Below are 19,280 nucleotides of genomic sequence, written 5' to 3'. Positions count from 1 at the left end.
AATTCGGCTGCAGCTACATTCAGATTTTTCCAGGAGGTGGCCCTGTCTCTCCCAACACCTCAAGCTTTTCCTCTCAGGATCATTGTTCCCAGCTGAGGGGCTGAATACCACTGCACTACCCAGGTGGGGTGCCCAGGACTAAGGTAAACAGCTCCTTCTCTGAAGGAGCTGCCAAGACTGGTGCAACTCTGTAATGCTGCATATATGAAACAAGGCAGAGCAGAATCTGGGAACCCAAGTCAGACTGTTTTCCTTTACTCTATGCACTAATAAAGAATAAAACATAGAATGGTTTGGGTTGGAAGGGACCTTAAAGATCATCTAGTCCAATTCTCCCTGCCGTGGGCAGGGACACCTTCCACTAGAGCAGATACTCAAAGCCACGTCCAACCTGGCCTTGAATACTTCCAGGGATGGGGCATCCACAGCTTCTCTGGGCAGTCCATTCCAGTGCTTCACCACCCTCATGGTGAAGAATTTCTTCCTTATATCTAATCTAAATGTATCCTCCTTCAGTTTAAAAAAAAATGACGATAGTGATGTTAAGCCATTTATAAAAGCAGTGCCTATTGTAGCTGTTCACATGGTTTTGCAAGATTATAATCTACTGCTAATGTGTCTTGTTAGCTGTGACTTTGGAGGTAACCAGAATCCCTCTTTATCAACTGAGAAGCTGATGGAGATTGCTGACCAGAAAAGGATGATATAGAAAAAGCAAATTAATTGGAGGCCAGCTGAAATGCAACAGTAAATAACAGTAGTGAGTAGGACAATCAATAACACTGCTAAGCAAATACTGTTCTATTTGAGAGGGAACACGGGTATGCCTGCACAAAAAAATATTCTCCTGTGGCTTGGTCACATGCAATCACGAGCAAAACTGAAGCTGTACATTTTCTATGGTAGGGAAAATAGTTTTTGACAAAATGGGATGTGATGGAAGGTTTCTGGAATAAACATTAAAAAACCAAAAATGTTCATGGTCTCAGAGGAAAAAGAGAGCAGACCCTTTCAGACAGGCAGAACTGATGAAGCACATTGCTTTTTCAGATTCACAAAATGTGGTAAACTGGCCAGTTGGCCACTTCATCTATGGAGAAGGGGCCAAATTGTCTCTTCCTTTCTTTCAGTGAAGGTGCAAATCTTAGTCTACTCCCCCTGTGCTTCTGACAGATTGATTTACTGTGGAAACAGATACTGGTTTACTCTGTCATGCATGGTGGTAAATCAGCAGTTTTATAAGCTATCGATAGATAGGGGGGGATAATTGCATGTGTTGTTTCCTTAAACTCTATGATCTTAAAAATAACCTAGGTGCTATTGAAGAAGTTGTTAGTCACTGAGTGAGTGGCTCTAGTCAACCAAGCAGTTTTTCTTTTATTGTAAAACATGTAATAAATTTAATACTTTTTTGGCACAAATTAGTGGCTGACTGTGAGAGCATTGAAGATAAAAATCTGACTTACAGCGTACAAGTGGTTATAAAATTCCTGTTCTAAAACAACAGTCCTTGATCAAAGTAGCACAGTTGCAGGGCACACTGATTAGAAGCTGAAACATTAATTACAGCTAAGGATCAAACATACCTCTTATCTACACTTAAATAAAAAGTAATAAAGAAGCAAAGATTTGTCTTAAGGCCAAAGCACCCAGAATTACTACTGACAATGCACAAAGGTTTAAAGCACGAAGATATTTCAGTACCTCATCCGGCATTTGTGCTGCTCTAAACACGAACCCTGCTTATTTGGGAATGGTGCAAGAATAAAAGCCTACCTGAAGCGAGTAGACAGCATAGGCGACTGTGTTTTAGGTAACATACACTAGTGAGTATAACCCACAGTAAGGAGGAGGAGGTCTGGATTTCCTGGTAAAGGTGGTTGCTCCATGGCCAGGCAGCCTGGAAGTCACTGCTCCATCATCTGCTGTGACTGAAGTACCGACCCTTATACAACATCCCAAGATGTAAAAGCAGCCATAGCACAAACTTCTATTTGCACTTAAGTAAAAGTTGTTTTTCAGTTGGTAATCTCTGATCTGGTTACTATTAAAGACTTTCTTTCCATGAAAGGCAGAAGAGATTAAAACTCCCCAAGCTGAGCAGTGAGACAGAGGGGAAAGATCCGGGTTTGTGCCTGCTCTGATGGATGAGCACTGGTAATCCAAGTCATCCAGCTTTAATATGGTCTGTCAGGAAACAATGGAGTAAGATATGACACTTAAGGCAACACTTCTAAAAAGTGGCAAAACCACAACATGACTGGCCTGTGCAACTCATCAGCACAGTTTACCACAGCCTATTACTGCAGGATTTGGAAGGATTAGATATGTGAAATGCTAGAAATGACAGTTTCTACATTAGAATGAAAATAAACATATGGGATAAAGTTTCCAGACTCACAGATGTCCCAGGCCTTCAGCTGGGAGAGTTCAATAGAGGCAGGATTTTCCAAAAACTGTTCCCTAGGTTGCCTTGCATTTTTATATGAAGCACCTTAGACCAGAATCTGTCAGAACTAATATACCACATCAGATGAAATGAACTAGTGCAATGAAAACATTTATATTTAATGTAAACCCATCTCCGGCCATTGGTAATCAAGACCTGATCCAAAAAAAGCTTCCTCAAGCCCCTGAAGAATAAGATTATTCCTTGAAATGGAGGAGGTTTTCACAAGATTATTTGTACAGATGTGTGTAAGTCCCATGCAAAAAAATTAAGAAATACACAGAAGTTCAGTTCTAGCATAAGTTAACTGATTCAGCCAAAGGCACTTGCAGTAACAGTGAGCTTTCTCATTTTTCTCTGTTCCACACTCCTCCCAAGTCTGCAATTATGCTGCTCCCCTATATGTCTGCCTTTCTTCACCTGTTCCTTCTGCTTTTGTTACTGACCAAACTCACCCTGGTGTCTGAGAAAAGATGCAACTCAAAAATCAACATTTCCTTGCTTGATGGAGTTTAGTTTACAGCTTCAGGTAACAACTGGGAGCCGTGTTAACGAAATCTCTCACGAGTGCAAAGAGAAGAGAGAGGAAATTCTAGGATTGGATCCACATGCCATTTCCAGAATCTTCAACAAAAGGGGAAAAGTTAAAAATATATATATATATATATATATATAAAAATCTGTATTAATGTAATACATCGCTGTGCTCTAAATGTTCTGCTTCCATACACTTGAATGGTACAAGTCAAACAGGCAGAAGCAATCTAGAAGTCACACTTTGAAAGATCAGCACAATAGAAAAAAGACTGATTGCACTTTAAAAACCACATTTCTCTTTTGGGTAACTAGTCATCACTTAGACTTGAGCTCACAAGACCTTTAAGCTGAGCCCCATTGCTCTGTGCTAGTCAGCCTGAGCTTTGCAACTGCGGCTGAAGCCTCCTGCAGCTCATTGCTGAGACAGAGGTCTGAGGTTACCACCATCAGCAACTGCAGGCTTGTAGTACTCGTGTCAGAGCTTTTTGCCTGGTGCCTTCCTTAAATCCTTCCTTGCAGGTTCAGACAGGGACAAGGCAGTGAACACGTTGGAGGTTGTCACTGCTCCATGCCTCGTGCTCCTGTGACGCTGCCCGACATGCCTCGAGTGAAAACTAGCCATTGACAGAGCCTGAAAGGCTTTTAGCTGCCGTGGTCTTCATTACATCTTACTAATAATGAGGAATGGGCCCTGGCAGGGGCTGAATGTGCCTTTGGGAGGCTCTCGCAGCAAAGCATTCAAACAAGAGTTTCGTTGTCTCCCTCAATTAAACAGACAATATTGCATCGGTACTGCTATAAATACTTTAATGTGCCAAATTGTGATGTTTTGCCTCTCAGCCCTCACTCATGTCTTCTATAACAATTAAGGGCAAGCGTAAGCGGCTTTGCGTTTTAAGGAGCCTTTAGGCACTGCGTCATGGAGTGGAAAGTCCCAAGCCTGAACAGAAGTCAGTCCAGCCGTGTCTGATAGCAGCCAGCCCAGATGGGACACTGAAAAGCAAAGTGAGCCGGCAGGGACACGGTCCCATTACCCCAGAATAATCTGCTCCCAGCCTACAGCTCTGGAACTGAAAGAGAGAGATGTTGACCCTCAGGTGTCTTCAGCAGTCCTTCATAGATGTTTCTTCCATTAGTGTGGAAGGGCAGGCCAGTGTCCTCAGCCACTGCAGCATCCTGTGGCAGCTACAAGTTTCACACTCTCTAGTTCAGCAGGTGGTGGAAGAGCAGCTGCTTATTTTATGGCAAACTCCTGGACAGCCAAGCCAGTGGCTGCTGTCACAGGACAGCTTGGAGAGAGAGGAGGGAGACTGACTGCTGTGGTGGAAAGTGGTCTTTCTCAACAGCAGCTATTGCCCGTCTTGCTTCTTGTCTTTCCTTGGCATCAACAAAACCAACAAACTTGACATCCCCTCTTCATACTCTGTCTCATTTCCAGATGTCTCTGGCATCTGTTTTTTTCATAGAAGTAGCAGCGTGGTCTCGGCTCTTCACTTGGCGGTAGCAAAATTCCCCTCTTGGCATCTGCTGCTGGCAGACAGCCGCGCAGCAGAGCAGGTTGACTTACCCTATTTCAGTTTTCTTTTAAGTGAATCAGTTGTCCTTGTCTTAACAGTGCAATACCTCTCAAAAGGGTGGGAGAATATTGTTGCCACGTGTTGCTAAGAGCCCTTGACCACCACCACTTAGAGCTGCCCTCTAAGATGTTTTCAGTACAATTTCAGTGATCAGTCAAATGATTTCAGTAACTAGACTTACGGTTTTTTCCTTGGTTTGACCTACCTGTATTTTGCTTGCCACATTAGCTAATAAAAAATGTGACTGTTCTGAAAAAGCAAGCCTACTCTGAATTTCAGCAAAGATGAGTACAGATAAGTGCAGCGCACAGTACAAAAATGCCACTTGGACTTGTTAAGAGGTTTCTTGGGCTCATCTTAAATGGAAGCAGTAGGATGTATATAAACATACACTAAAGCTTCTACTGGTTCTTATTCACATGGTAAAGCAATTGTCCAGAACTGGGAATACCAGTAGACAGTCCTGAGCTATCACCCTTTGGATTTTGATACTATCAATGGTAAGTTGATTTGAGGAGAAAGTGAAATCCAGATTTCTGCCCTGCTGAAAGCTCTACTGTGCCCTAAGGTATTCAAGCAGCCTCTGATCAGGTATGTGGTTGACAAGCTGTGCTCAACCAAAAAGCCCTCTTCCACTTGAACAAGGGATTTTATCAAACGGCTTTTGTAAAAAAGCCCTTGATTTTTAGATAAGAAATTCTAAAATAATTTTAGTATCGAATACATTCGATTCTACTTTCTGAGGACTCTCACACTCTGTTTGCCAGACACAGAGAGAATTTTTTGCTTTGCTCCTTTTTTGGTCTAATTCCACATTTGCAACAGTCTTGAAGAAAAGCACACAGCACGTTTTTATTCAGAAGCTGAAACACAAGTGTCTGGGGAGGTAAAGGATGGTTAGACTGGATGAACTCCGACATGAACTTTGTGCATATCTCAGGGACCCTATAGCATTGCAAGAGCAGCAAGCAGAGGGCTGAAACTATGTTTATTCTTTTTCTTCTCCCATTAGACTCCTAAAGGTTCCTGTTTGGAGTCGGTGAAGATTGCCATTGATGCTGGTTACCGCCATATCGATGGCGCCTTTGTCTACTGCAACGAGCATGAAGTGGGACAAGCCATCCGGGAGAAGATCGCTGAAGGAAAGGTCAAGCGGGAAGACATTTTTTACTGTGGCAAGGTGAGAAGCTGCGCTCAGATTATTTACACTAAATCCAGGATTCCTGTGAATGGGCTTTCTTAAGAATGCCAGTGGTCAACATCTGACATGCTTCCAGACCCAACATCCTTTATTTTTCTTTCCTAGCGTTACCATAATGCCTCAGAGCTTTATGAGCACTAGATTTGCTGTTAAGTGCAGGAATCACTGTTGTTCTCAGTTTAAAGCTCTGTTAGCAGTGGGAACCATGCAACATCCATTCTGCCTAGTACTGTAGGTACCTGCAACTCAAGACTGTTGCTACACTCAGTGGTGCTGCCTAAGCTGTTACTACTGCCCCATGTGTTATGCTGGCACGCACATTTGTATAGTCACACCGTGAGCCCAAACTGTACAACGATCCTGCAAATGAGTTATTTTCTGTTAAGAGCAATTCCCTGTACAGGTTTGCCCTGAGGTTGCACAATGAAAGGGCTGGGAGCAAGCACATGCATGCGTCTGTGTACGGGAGAACAGCAAGTGCTACGTTGGTACTACTACCAGATAATTACTTGTCAAGCTACACCCTTAGTTACTGTATCACCTGTCATTAAAAAGTTCTACAGTCTTAAATCAACTCACTTGGAGAGAAGATGTCATCACACTTCAGCTTTAGAGCAACAATGCTGCAGTAGTGCATGAGCTAGTTAATGCTTTAAAGTCACAGCTGATTTTCTGCTAGAAAAATGAAATCCCTTTTCTGAAGAAGCATCTGACAAAAGCTGCTACAGCTACAGTAACTTGATCTTAGATATAAGAGAGAGAGAGAGCTCATTTGCACATTGCAGAATAAAGATCAAATGGCCCCAGAAAGGTCATGGTGCCTGTCCAGTTTCTAATGGAGTTTATGGCCTCAAGTTCCCCTTCCTGCAGTGCTTCTTTGGACATATCAGCCTAATATTTTCCCTTTTTCCTTTCCCAAATAAGACGTAATCCTCAAAAGTTACTCAACAGCCTTGGAAATAAATACCACGGTTCCTAGAGTGAAAGATCCCATGGGATAAAAGGCCCCTTTAAGTGTGAGTAATTTAGGTAAGCTCTGTGATCTGGGAAACTGAGCTTTGGATTGGGTAGTTCACAGACCAAGTGGATTTTCAGTAGCTATAGACCAATTTCCAAGCAAAGCAATTTCCAATCTATAAAGTATGCAACTCTTTTCCAAGTTCCCTGCTCAGGTCTACTGGGAACAACCTTGCCATCCTGAGAAAAGATTCACATTCTCAAAATTTTCCACCTTTATCAGAGTAGTCTGTCATATGCCAAGTATGTTGATTTGGATCATTCAAAATATTTTGTTTCAACTGTTTTATAGTTTCATTACTGCAAATTACCAGTAATATTTGAAATCAAAACCACAAAGTTGTGCCAAAAGGTTAGAACCAGATGTCCTAACAATTTCGAGCCTTCAACTTTCCCAACAGCTTCCCCTGCAATTTATTTTCCCATATAAAACTTTAGGTTCTGTGGCAGTGCATATCTTGTCGAAATTTTATCAGGATTCCAAATTTATTTATTAAGCCTTTCTATATTCAGTTGTCTGATTTAACCACCGGATGTTTTTCCTAGCTGATGATCACTACTTAAACATTGAGCCACCTGTGAAACTTCTTAATTGTAAATTCAGTTGTTCCCTAGACTGCAGATCCTACAAGCCTCAAGGCTGCAGCTCGCAGCACCACAGTAGTCAATGCCTGTGGTTTTTCATCATGACTTGTGACCATGAGATGGGACATTCCTGGATTTATCTTTCTGTTGTGTCCTGTTTGTGTTTGACAAAACCTCAGGTGCTCAGGGGAATAGCTCATCAGAGCACCTCTGTAGTCTTTAAAGAGTTCAAAGGCAAAAGTGGAAAATAATCTGCAACCAATTCAATCCATCACAATCCAGGATTTTCATAGGTTTCCTGAATGTTTTCACAGCAGCTCTGAACTTCCCAAGAGGAGTGGGACTGGATGTTCCTTGTCTTATGAGCTTATGTATCTTCAGCTTTATGCACCTTACAAACTTTCGTGTCTTATGAACTACAGACAAATATCAAGCCACTGGTAGATACGTCAGCCATCGATTGGTAACTGTCTGATGTGAACTGTTGCATCTTCTGGGAAATGTGGTAGATACAGTAGACCATTCTTGAAAGTAGTCTGTACAACAAAAGCTGGTTTTGTTTTCAGCCCTACTGACAGCAGAAGTACTAGAAATTCCCAAGACCCATCAGAAACAAGCCCCTCATGCAGATCTTTCCATAAACAAAGATGATGCAAATTGAAGGCTGGTCCATCAGCAGGGACTAACAAGAAGAGCCCTGCTGAGTGGCAGCGTTGCTGGAATAGTGACTTGGTGCTATCGGGCTGCATCTGCCAGTTGAAATCATCAGCACTTGCACTTGGCTCTTGCTGCTGGCTGGCTGATCAGGCAGAGCAGCTCAGCATCCAGAAATTTTAGAGGTTTTACATCAACTGCCAACATCTCGCTTGGCTTATATAGCAAGATCTTTTTGGTCTCCTCTTTCATCCCAGGATATTTCTTTCATTAAACTAGAAGTAACATTTCCAGGAAACGTGGTGTCCTGAAATGCCAGAGCCAGCTGGCAGCTTTGACTGCTCAAATGTCTACATGGGTTCTACTTAGGTAGATAATACAAGAACTTGTACAAATAATGAAAACAGTTATGAAACTCAAGTTTCCATGGCATCTATGTATTAACATAGTACAAACGTTTGCTATTTCTACAGGCTGTTTCTTTAGAACCTCTGCAGTTTTTTAAAGGGAAGTACGTTTACTGGCAAGTACTGAGCTCAATAGCACTAGGCCAGAAAGGATGCTCGGAAAAAACTGCTTCTAAACTATCAACATAACTCAGGTTACCAAATTTCCAAAACATGGTAACAAAACAAACTAAACATCAAGGGTATACAGACTCATTTCTTTACCCACATTTAAGTCCAAAACAACATGTACTTTTACATGTAAAATGCTTATAAAACCCCCAGACCAAAGGCTTTCAGGAAATCCAGTGGAACAGCTTGAAACTCTGAGAGCAGGACCTTGGTCCCTTTACCGTAGTACACCTCAGCCTGTGCAACCACCACCTAGTGATCATAAACTCTTCACGCCTTGCAGCATACAGCTGGGGAAGGCCTAGTATGATTTTCCAGGTGCCAAACCCTGCTTTGGTTTGTCAACTTAAGGCAGGGTCCGATCTGTTGCTCTCAGTACAAATGAACTTCAAGACAATGTGTCCTTGCCTCTGCTGGCAGAACTGAGCAGATAGTCATTCCATGGGAAAACAATAATCTTGTTTAAAAAAAATCAAACATCTAAAATACTTTAAAACTTACCCAGGCTGTGTCCTTTGACACCTATAATCATTATCTTCTCCTGAAAATGGCAATTCAAGTGTTTCATGTCTCAGGAACGAATTGATTCCATACCTTGGCATGAGGTAACCACCAGCTTTGGTGGCAGAACTGTCTAGACAATGACCATACCAACAAACAGCAGGTTTTCCCATCCAATAAAGGTGCCAAAAAGCTCGACATGACTCCACATCAGTTTTGTTCATTGAAAAAAAAAGATAAAATAACCCAGCTTATTGTGTGCAAGCAAATGGCACTTTAAACCTTCTATTCTGTGTTAATTCTGGTTTTTTGTTGATTTTTACTGCAGCAATCAGTTTACAAAGAGCTCTTGGTTACTAATTACCATGCTATGGTTTTATTCTTGCAAGAGATTTGCATCAACAGAGTTCAGTTAGAGATAGTGCTGAAAGCTAATCAACTAAGCACACTCCATAGCAACCTCAGGGCATAACCCTGTAAGGAAGCAGTTGTGATTAAAGAGGTTGAAAAGGCTGGGCTTTAACCAGTCACACCTGCCTTACAGTAGCTGAACAATAATACAGTTTTCAGTGGGGACTGGGGGCGTAAATTAAAACTTCCCTAGGTCAGACAGTCACTCAGGCTCCATGACCACAGGAGAAAACCAAAAGATTCTCTTTGTGCCGGGTCCTTGGCTGTTCAACAGCTAACTCACATGATCTGAGCTTCTGCCTTCAAGCATAAAACTGACCACAGATTTCTTGTGGGAACATAGTTTTCCAGTGAAAGCACATGCTTGGAAAGCTCAGAAAACAGAAGGAATCTGCCTAAGTTCATTGAGCAAGAGTTTACAATATACTCAAGTCAGAAGAACCTGTTTTGTAATAAACAAATGTGTAACGGCTTTACTGGGACCGTCCTGGGCAAGGATTCCTGTCTTAACCTCTCCATCTGCCTCTGGCAGAGAACAGAATAAGGCTCCTCACCTTTGTCTTGCAGTGATGTAGACCACAGTGTCATTGCACTGTGCATAAAGGGCTCTGTCAGAAGGACAAGCGTGTGTGTGTGGTGGGGAGGGGGGGCGGTGTCAGCTGGAGGGTGCTCGCTGTTCCTCCTGGCACCCAAAAAAGAGCCTATGCTTGCCTCCCCAGCTGTGGAATACCTGCCACCCCCCAGAGCTGGTGCGCCCTACGCTGGAGAAAACCCTGAAGATCCTGCAGCTGGACTACGTTGACCTCTACATTATTGAGCTGCCAATGGCTTTCAAGGTAAAAAGAAAAACTGCCCTACAAAGTGCATGGCCGGCTTGAACCAAGGTCTTCATCTAGCATCCTCCTTGCAGCTTCCAGTCCATGTTGAATATAGCACTCTGGCCAGACATTTTTTGATACATACTGCACGCATGCATTTCTGTGCGCTACCCACAAAGAGAGAGACTTATAGACAGTTGCCGACAGCTGCAATGTGGGGTCTCTCCATGGGAAGAACAGGTCTCCTTACTGGGGTTGAACACTTCTGTGCTGAAAAATTACTGTAGCTGAAGCAGCACATGTGTCTGAATCCTCTCTGAGCCACGAGGAGGGAGGCACTGGACAAAAGTGGTTACACAAAGCAGCAGAGGGCTAAGGTGCAAAGTTTGGAGGGGGAGAGGGAAAGGGGAAAAAGCCACAAGGTTTATTTCCCTACTCTGTCCCAAAAAACTGGATAGCCTCAGTAGTATTAAAGCTACTGGGCAAATCATGGTTGTGATCTTAATCTCCACAACTCCAGCTCTCCTCTCGGACAGCTACAGTAGATCACAGGTGGTCCCAAACAAGGATTGTCTTACTCTCAAATGTCTAAAAAGTTAAGCCTCATATTCCTTCACACTGCTGGTTCTGGGCAACTTGTACCGAAAACCTTTGAACACGCGAGCTCCCATCAGAGTTGCACGCCTCTCTCGCAACGAGCTCTTGCAAGTCCCCAAACTCTCTTGTTTCACAGCCTTTTGTACCTTGCTTTACAATTTTCCTCTGCAAGTACATGATATAAAGGCAAATTAAATAACATTGAAATTAGAAGAATGAGATTCAAAACATATTTAAGTGGTTTTGAACCAATTAATTTTTTTTATTGTAAGAGAGAATAGGGTCAGACAATCAGTTGGCTAATTGTTTCCCTGGGATGTTGAAGCTCTAAACTGGCCTCTTTTTGCAAGGCAGACTATTCCCTGATTATTAAAATTATATTTTACTGTGGACTCCAAACTGCCAGAAGTATCAGATAAGAAGCGATTTACCAATGAAACAATCACCATAGACCTGCCATTCCTTTTTCCCCAAGGAAGCCATATCCCATTAAGACCGGTATACAAATAATTAGACTCAGATATTAAAACTTTATTTATACAGTCCTATGTATGAAACCTTTTTGGGAACATTTTTGAAAATTTCCCACCACTTGCAATTTCCTGTTTCCCTTTGCTTGTGTTTGTATTCTCTAGTAGTTCATTCTCCCACATAGTGAAGGTCGTTGTCTCACAATATAAAGATATAGACAGCTGGCTTTAAAGTAATATACATCTGACTCCCTGAGGCCTGTATCAACAATCTGAATTGTTAAAAGAGTATCAGTCCTGTAGATTCATTCATGTCCCCCTTGAGAGGAGAGAAAAAAGAAGTCGCTTTGTCCCTGAAAAATTTACATTTTTCTGTGCCAAATAAAAAAGGAAAAAATCCCGCCCTTTTGTAATGGTGACAGGTTTCCTTTTTTTTGCTCCCTCTGACAAATACACCCATCCTGAATGCGATGCTTGCCTTTGGTGAGCAGTGTGCAGGTGTAATGCCAACACACTCCTAGTCTGCCCTAGTCTGCAAAAATTGCAGTCTCTTCAAAAGCCTTCAAACAAAACTAGTCTCTGCTTGGAAATCAGTGAAGAACTTGAGACAAAGCTTACGGTCCCACTCAAACCAGTAAGAAACTTGCCCCTGCAGGGCCCAACAGTGCAAGCTCTCATTAGGGACTTCTAGGCAGAGTAAGAGGAATCTGTTTTCAGAGAGCACCACTCAGAAGAGGAGAGCCTCACCACACCAGCACTTCTAGGTGGATCGGGAATGGCTGAATTCTGGGGTGACATTATTCACTGACCTACCAACTTTAGCCTGTACCTCCCTGTATTCTCCCTCACACAGATTCCTTGTTCAGGACTTGTGTCCTTCCTCCCTTTAGCCCAGCAGTGGTGCTTAGCCCCTCTACCCTAGCAAGGTAGATGATGAGCAAGACCAGGTCTCCTCCAGACCACCACATGCCCTCTGCCTGAGGAGCTCATACCCACTGGCAGGTTTTCTAGGGGGCTCTGCTCAGATGACTGATCCATCAGTAAGCAGGTACCTGTGCACTAAATGTTCTCCAAATACCCACCAACTAAATTATTCTGTGATCTAGCAGGAAAGAAGCTACATTAGCCTTCTGTTGAACATCTCATCCAAGTATCTTCTTGTCGCTTTAAGAGAATAAATCAAAACAGGCCAATAGCCTCACTATTTGACTTCCTATTACCTGTTTATCTTATACAATAAGCATTCACAGGTTGTTAAAATTGCTCTCTTGAGAAAGCCTGCTTGTCAAACACCATTGTATGAAAGCGATGGGACATGCAGAGCTGCCTTCCTGCATCTATGTTGGTGAGGAAATCATTATAATGGGAACAGGGCTTTTCCTCTCAGTGGTTACCGACTGCTGTGCTTTAAATATGCAAGTAACTTGACTGCTAGCTTTTGGAGTGACCCCAGACTTTGAACATAGAATCATATAATCATAGAATCGTTTCAGTTGGAATCATAGAATTATTTCAGGATCAGCAAGTCCAACCATAACCTAAGCTAACTGTAGCACTAAACCATGTCCCTAAGAACCTTATCTAAATGCCTTTTAAACATCTCCAGGGATGGTAACTCCACCACTTCCCTGGGCAGCCTGTTCCAATGCCTCACAACCCTTTCAGTGAAGAATTTTTTCCTAATATCCAATCTGAACCTCGCCTGGCACAACTTGAGGCCATTTCCTCTTGTCCTATCACTTGCTACCCAGGAGAAGAGACCAACCCCCTCCATGCTACAACCTCCTTTCAGGTGGTTGTAGACAGCGATAAGGTCTCCCCTCAGCCTCCTTTTCTCCAGGCTGAACAGCCCCAGTTCCATCAACCACTCCTCATAAGACTTGTGCTCCAGGCCCCTCATGACACAGTATGATTCCTGCACAGTGACAGTGACTGTACGGTGTTGCCCCACCTGCTTCAGTGCCCATATGGCAGCACGGTAGGAAGCCACCTTATGTTCAGTCTAATGTGTCTGGTTATCTCCAAGAGAAGACAACAGCATTTGCGGTAATGACTGGTGCGGTGTAAGTGCATGAGAACCCAAAGCTGAGAAACATGACCAGCTTCTAAAGACCTTTTCAAAAACCTAGTAACCGCCATCCTGTCACCACCAAAACACCGCCTTTCTGTCAGCACTTTAGCTCTCTTTATGCATCTGCAGACAGTTCTTCCATCCCGAAACTCCCTTGCACCAAAAGGTAGCTTGGTGGACAAAGTAGGGAACTAGAGAACATTGAGCAGAGACAACTCTACTTGAACACCTTGTGCAGTTCCCCAGAGGCAGGAGGAAGAACTGAGCCTTGTGGAAATGCACAACAGGTGGCACCACTTTTCTCAGTCAAGATAAGTTCATCTTCAAGTGTTGTTCATCCTGCCTTTGTTCGCTTTTTAAGAACACAAGTGATAGAAATAGAGGAAAATGGAGGGATGGTAAATTAGCTGATGTAATTGCTGTATATTGACTACTATAAAAAAGTAATGTTGAACAGAAGTTAGTGAATTAGAAGTGGAAGAGAGTAAAAAGGTCTTGAATTCAGAGTCATCCCCTGAACTCAAAGAAGTCCAACTCCTATGCATTGAACTTGTAGTCTTTGGAGAGTCTGTGGGGATATTGTGAGGATATCATGGGAATGAATGGTTTATTCCAAAATGCCATGGAGTGGTTTTGTAAATAGAGATTCTCCACCTCAAGTTATAAAGGCAAACTGTTTGCTTGCTAATAGAAAATGTACCAAACAGCCACCTACCTCCTAGTCAAGATTTTCTTTTTTTTCAGCAAAACACAGCAACAAAGGCAACAAGTTATCTTTGTGGAATTCTTTGAGGAAAACCACCACATACTTATGCCTGTAATTTAGACCTTGGCCTCTGAAATCTGAGGCTGTGTTTTCCTTAGGCTCACTTTTCCCATTAAATGCCTTGAATTTGAACTTCTTGACTGAATTAAGAGGCGCCAGTTCCTGATCATATTAGTCACAGCTGTATGTTCCCAAGTTATCATGTCAACATCTTGTACCCAGGCCTTTGAAATATAGCAGTTTGCAGTCAGATCAAATGTCAAACATCACTGAAGGGTTTTTATGAAAAAAAAAAAAAGTAGTGAAATTGCAATCAGACAAAAGGGAGGGAGGTGTTAATATATCACCTGCAACAGCAGTGAAATGACCAGCAAATAAAAGATAGCTGTGCACGTGAGATATTGACTCATAACTCATCTCTGAAGTCTTGTTTATGAGGAATAGAGATAGGAAGAAAGATTTCCAAATGCCAAAAGAAAGCTGGATAATGCACTTAAGAGGCTCACAGCCTGTAGTACAGCTATACATGTAGCCCTTTACTACTAGTAAGTAACTCTTGGAAATGGTCCCTCCAACTGTTGGGAGCTGAAGGTAGCTGGTACTCTTCCCAGGTGCCCAGGACACAAGCAGGATCAGGGGAAGGGCTGGGATAAAAGGAGGGAAGAAATGGAAAAGAATACAGGTTGGTACTCTAACTCAGCCCTTTGGAAGGAGACTAGTCCTTTGGAGGCCATAATGTAAAGGTCAAAAGTTTATTGCAAACCAAGGCCATCCAGGAACTCCTGAGTGTGCACTCATGTGACAGTTCAGAAGTGCATCCAAGGATGATCCAGAAGTAGAGGATGTGGTAAGCCCAGCATGAATGACCTGTTGAACTTAGGGTGTTTTTGAGAAAGCTTTTGAATTTTTTTTTTTTTTTTTTTTTTTTTGCTAATAGAAACAGAGTCGGTGGAAAAATCTTGTGAAAATTTTTCTTTAAAGCACAAAAGTGTGGTTTTACTTTTCAGCCTGGAGATGCAATCTACCCAAAAGATGAAAATGGAAAAATTATCTACCATGAGACAGACTTATGTGCCACTTGGGAGGTAAGCAAACACAGCATCCATCCATATATGCTTTAAATACACAAATCCTCATTCTCAGTTTTACTTGTAGCCTTCATAAACAGCACCGAGGCATATTAACAGGGCAAATGGATCAAATTCTATTAGCTCCATGGATAAATTTTACTTCTGTCCCTAAGGATGTTGCTTCTTGCCGTCACTTAATTATTTTTATAACAAATAAAACATTATTGAAATATCTGACATCCACATTCCTTCTTTCAGAGAGTGCAGTCTACGTTTGCTGGTTGAAGTATCTGCAGGTTTTTACCATTCTCCACTCTTTATCAGATCTTTACAGCAGGAAAAAGTTGGAGCCCTAAGATGTGACCGAATTCTCATCAAAAAAGGAAGGTTTTCACCTTCGAGATAAAATGGAATTTCCCTTAAAGCTCACCATTAAAAAAAAATTTTAAAAAAACACACAAAAAACCCCCACCCCACAACAAACAAAAACACCAAACAAAGCCTTGCCATCAGAACAAGTTGACTCCTGATTTTTATTATCAGATGAAAATACAAGGTTTTTCTCCTAAGAAAAACTTGGAGGATAGTAGCATTTGCCTGAAAGATTGCATCCTAAATTTGTTTGTGATGCACTCTAGTCCCGTATCTAGATGTCTCCTTAAGCCTACTGTTACTTGGCATCAGGATCCCAGGTGAGGCAGAAAGTGAGATTAACAATCTCCTCACCTTTCTGCCTTTCAAAGCCTTGGACACTCTTTAGTTCATGGCCAAAGCTGGTCAGGTCTCCTTCTGCACCAGGTCTGCTGCAGAAGCATCAGTATTTCATCCCAGTTCACACTGAGAGAGATAACATGGGCTGCTACCTGCTCCACTTCAGCTTGCACCATCCAGAGCTGGATAGTCACGTCCCAGTTTAGCTTTGATCGAGATGCAGCAGATAAAGATGGAGAATGGGTGAAATTCTGAGTGAAAGTTCAGGGTCGGGGAGAGCCCAGGGCGAGCTTGGGCTTTCCCCTTTTCCCCTGGCAGCTGAGCCATCCAGGCTGGGTCTTGGGGGGAACGGGGACTTCCACGTTGGCTGTTTATGTTACTCTTGCCTTTGGCTGATGTGGTTCATTCCTCTTTTTCACAGGTCAGTTGCTCAAATGTTAAAAGCAACAGCTGTCTGAACACTTACGTTTTTATCTCCAAGCTGGTGCTTATGGCAAAGGACAAAGTGTAGCAGGCCACTCTCTTTGGCTAATAAGCCAAGAGAAAAATAGGTGGTGGTGAATGCCTGCAAATAATAGCATCAATCTAAATAAAACTGGCTAAACTCAATCCAGATAATTTCACTCTCTCAGTATGGTGCTCGCAAGCAAAAATGGCTCCAGATGACTGTATTTGCTGACTTGTCACCAAGTGATACAAAGCATACGAGGCCAACTAGAGGTCATCAAATACATGGTGCCTCTTACCTCCCTGCTTTCAGCTCCTGTGAGACAGAAAGGAATAACAAAACCGGCAGAAGGGGCATTCAGCTCCACGGTGGGGTCTGCTCTGCCTCAAACAGTCACCAAATCATTTGTGTGCAGAGCTCCTGGGAGCAAAGGGGGAGACTGTGGGAAAGGACCCTCTTTCCCCTTAGCAACCCAGCAGATGAAGTTAATGAAGACCAGGGCATGTATCCATATCCAGTATTATGACTTTCTCAGCTATTAGGATTTGTCTGAAGTGCAGAATATCTGGAATTCCTCTCTCCCTTGATTTTTTTTTTTTCAAGTTTATACTGTACTGAAGTTTTCTGTGCTGGATTTGTGATTTGCCTTGCCATATATTTAGGGGATTTCACTGGATAGAGACTTCATATGAAAAATCCTCATACAATCAAAAGGAATAAATTGACTTATCAGGAAAGCAATCTGTTTTGCTCACACTCCCTTCTCCAGCTTTGAGGCAGTGCTAAAGCAGCATAAAGTAAGAAAAACTCTTTGAAAGCAGAAGTCTGGCACTTACATATCTATATCTCAGATTAATCTTTCTGCTCTCCAGATAAATTCTACCTTCACAGGAGGTATAAAACTTAAGGGTTTGGTCTGGAAAGGGGGCCTATGTGGGAACAGAGTTTAGAATAGCAGGATGGCACTAGTCCTCATGCTGGTAGAGCTGTTAGTTCTGCTGCAGCAAAGGTTTTTCTGCAGTCTCAGGAATGGACTATCTTCCACCTATCTCTACAAGCATGCTCCAAGGAATCAAGCCAACGTGTGGGACTCCACCAGTCTTTGCTTTCTTTGCAGGCTATGGAAGCATGTAAAGATGCAGGCTTGGCAAAGTCTATTGGTGTATCCAATTTCAACCGCAGGCAGCTAGAGATGATCCTGAACAAGCCTGGACTTAAGTACAAACCTGTCAGCAACCAGGTATGACTGCAAGCCAACAGCAGCACCCACCATGGTGCCACCGCCCTGTAGGGAACACAGAAGCAACACGTGGCCAAAGCCATCACGTGCAGAAGGGTGACATGCACTTTGCCACAGGTGCTGCCCTCTGTACTGTCACACTTCCATTTCTAGCTTGAAAATACTACTCATCCTACTCAGGCTAAAGATAAACATTTGAAAATGCTGGAAAGATTGCTTTCCTCAGTTCCTGCTCCAGGACTATAAAACTGGTGCCTCTGTGTGAAGCTCTGTAATAAGGTTGAATGCTGAGTGAATGCAGATCTTAGCTCTCTGCCATGTACCTTACTTCAAGTCCAAAAAATTCCCAAGACAAACCATTCAGGGCTAATCAGTCCTCAATGAAGCCATGTCTACCTCAGCTGACACCAAACCAAAACAACCCTAAATATCAGGGATCCTAAGTCACTCTAAGCTTCCCAAGTTTAAAAGCCATTAGAAGTAACTCCTTCATTGCCTGTACTTGCTCTCTTGTGCCTTTCCTATAAGACATCAGTAAGAGTTAGAGAAAAACCTAAATTAAAGAGAGCCATTAAGCAACCGACTTGAGCCAAACAATGTCTGAGTTAGAGTACAGCAATGGGGCTCAGAGAAGGCAGTAAGAAGCGGTGACCCATCTTTATTCCCAATACCTTTGTTTCTGGCATTTGGCATCTCACCGCATTTCACTGGGAAGCTCTTCTGACTCATCTGGCACAAACAAATACCCGCATTAGTAGTATCAGAGAAGAGGTCAGACCCCAGTTGGGACCAACTTCCCATCCTCAGCTGTTGCCTGGAGGGATAGGATTGACATGGACCAAGGCAGGGCAGCTGGCTGTAGCCTTCACTTCTGTCTTTGGCCTGCAGGTAAAGGCAGCCTGTGAGAGGAGGAAATTCCAGTTCCCTTCACTGGTATTAACAAGCCCAGCGGGTGCAAAATGCAATTGTTGTTTCTGACGTGCACCTAAGACTGCACTGAGCATTGCTGCTGCTGCTGCTTCCCAGGGTCGAGGAAAGCCAGGCAAAAGATTAAGCCCAGTTTAGGGCAGATAGCCAGCATGCACAGATGTGCCAGCTAGCTTCAGTCTGCCTGCAAACAGTGGTTGCTCTGTCACCTTGTAGACATCCCTTTCCCAGAGACTGAGAACACAGCCAGAAAATCCTTGCTTGTAAGGGAATGATGCACAGTATTTGCAATGTAGGAGGGCAGAGCATGTAACAAGGTCATAACTGTTACGGAGATGTCTCACCTTTTACATATACACCCCTTACCTTTCTATCTGGGACAGCTTATGCCAACATTTGCCCTAAAAACATCATTCTGAATGCAAAGATCTGACCCACATGAAATGGGTTGCCTGCTCAGCCTACTTCTAGTGAGCTTCCCTCACCTCCATCCCTCCCCCTCCACTTATTGCCACCTTTCCACTGGGGGCCAATAAAAATTCCCTGCAATCAAATTATAATCACAGATGTTGATCTGCTGTCCACTCAAAAAAAAAAAAATCATCTGTCACCCAGAAATGCACAATTGGAACAGTAACCACAGATTGAGTTT

The 19,280-nt window shown here is 42.9% G+C and overlaps 1 protein-coding gene across 1 annotated transcript in view; it reads left to right on the top strand.

Annotated features, from left to right (window-relative positions):
• The window catches only part of AKR1D1 (aldo-keto reductase family 1 member D1), a 37,082-nt gene that overhangs the window by 11,454 nt on the left and 6,348 nt on the right, over positions 1 to 19,280 (top strand). The window contains exons 2-5 of the mRNA XM_065633428.1: positions 5,576 to 5,743; positions 10,230 to 10,346; positions 15,240 to 15,317; positions 17,579 to 17,701. Coding sequence (XP_065489500.1) covers positions 5,576 to 5,743; positions 10,230 to 10,346; positions 15,240 to 15,317; positions 17,579 to 17,701 — 486 coding nt within the window. The remainder of the gene's footprint in view (positions 1 to 5,575; positions 5,744 to 10,229; positions 10,347 to 15,239; positions 15,318 to 17,578; positions 17,702 to 19,280) is intronic.

The sequence above is a fragment of the Caloenas nicobarica genome, chromosome 1, assembly GCF_036013445.1.
Source record: "Caloenas nicobarica isolate bCalNic1 chromosome 1, bCalNic1.hap1, whole genome shotgun sequence".
NCBI classification, from domain to species: domain Eukaryota; kingdom Metazoa; phylum Chordata; class Aves; order Columbiformes; family Columbidae; genus Caloenas; species Caloenas nicobarica.
This window is presented reverse-complemented; position numbering and strand designations above follow the sequence as displayed.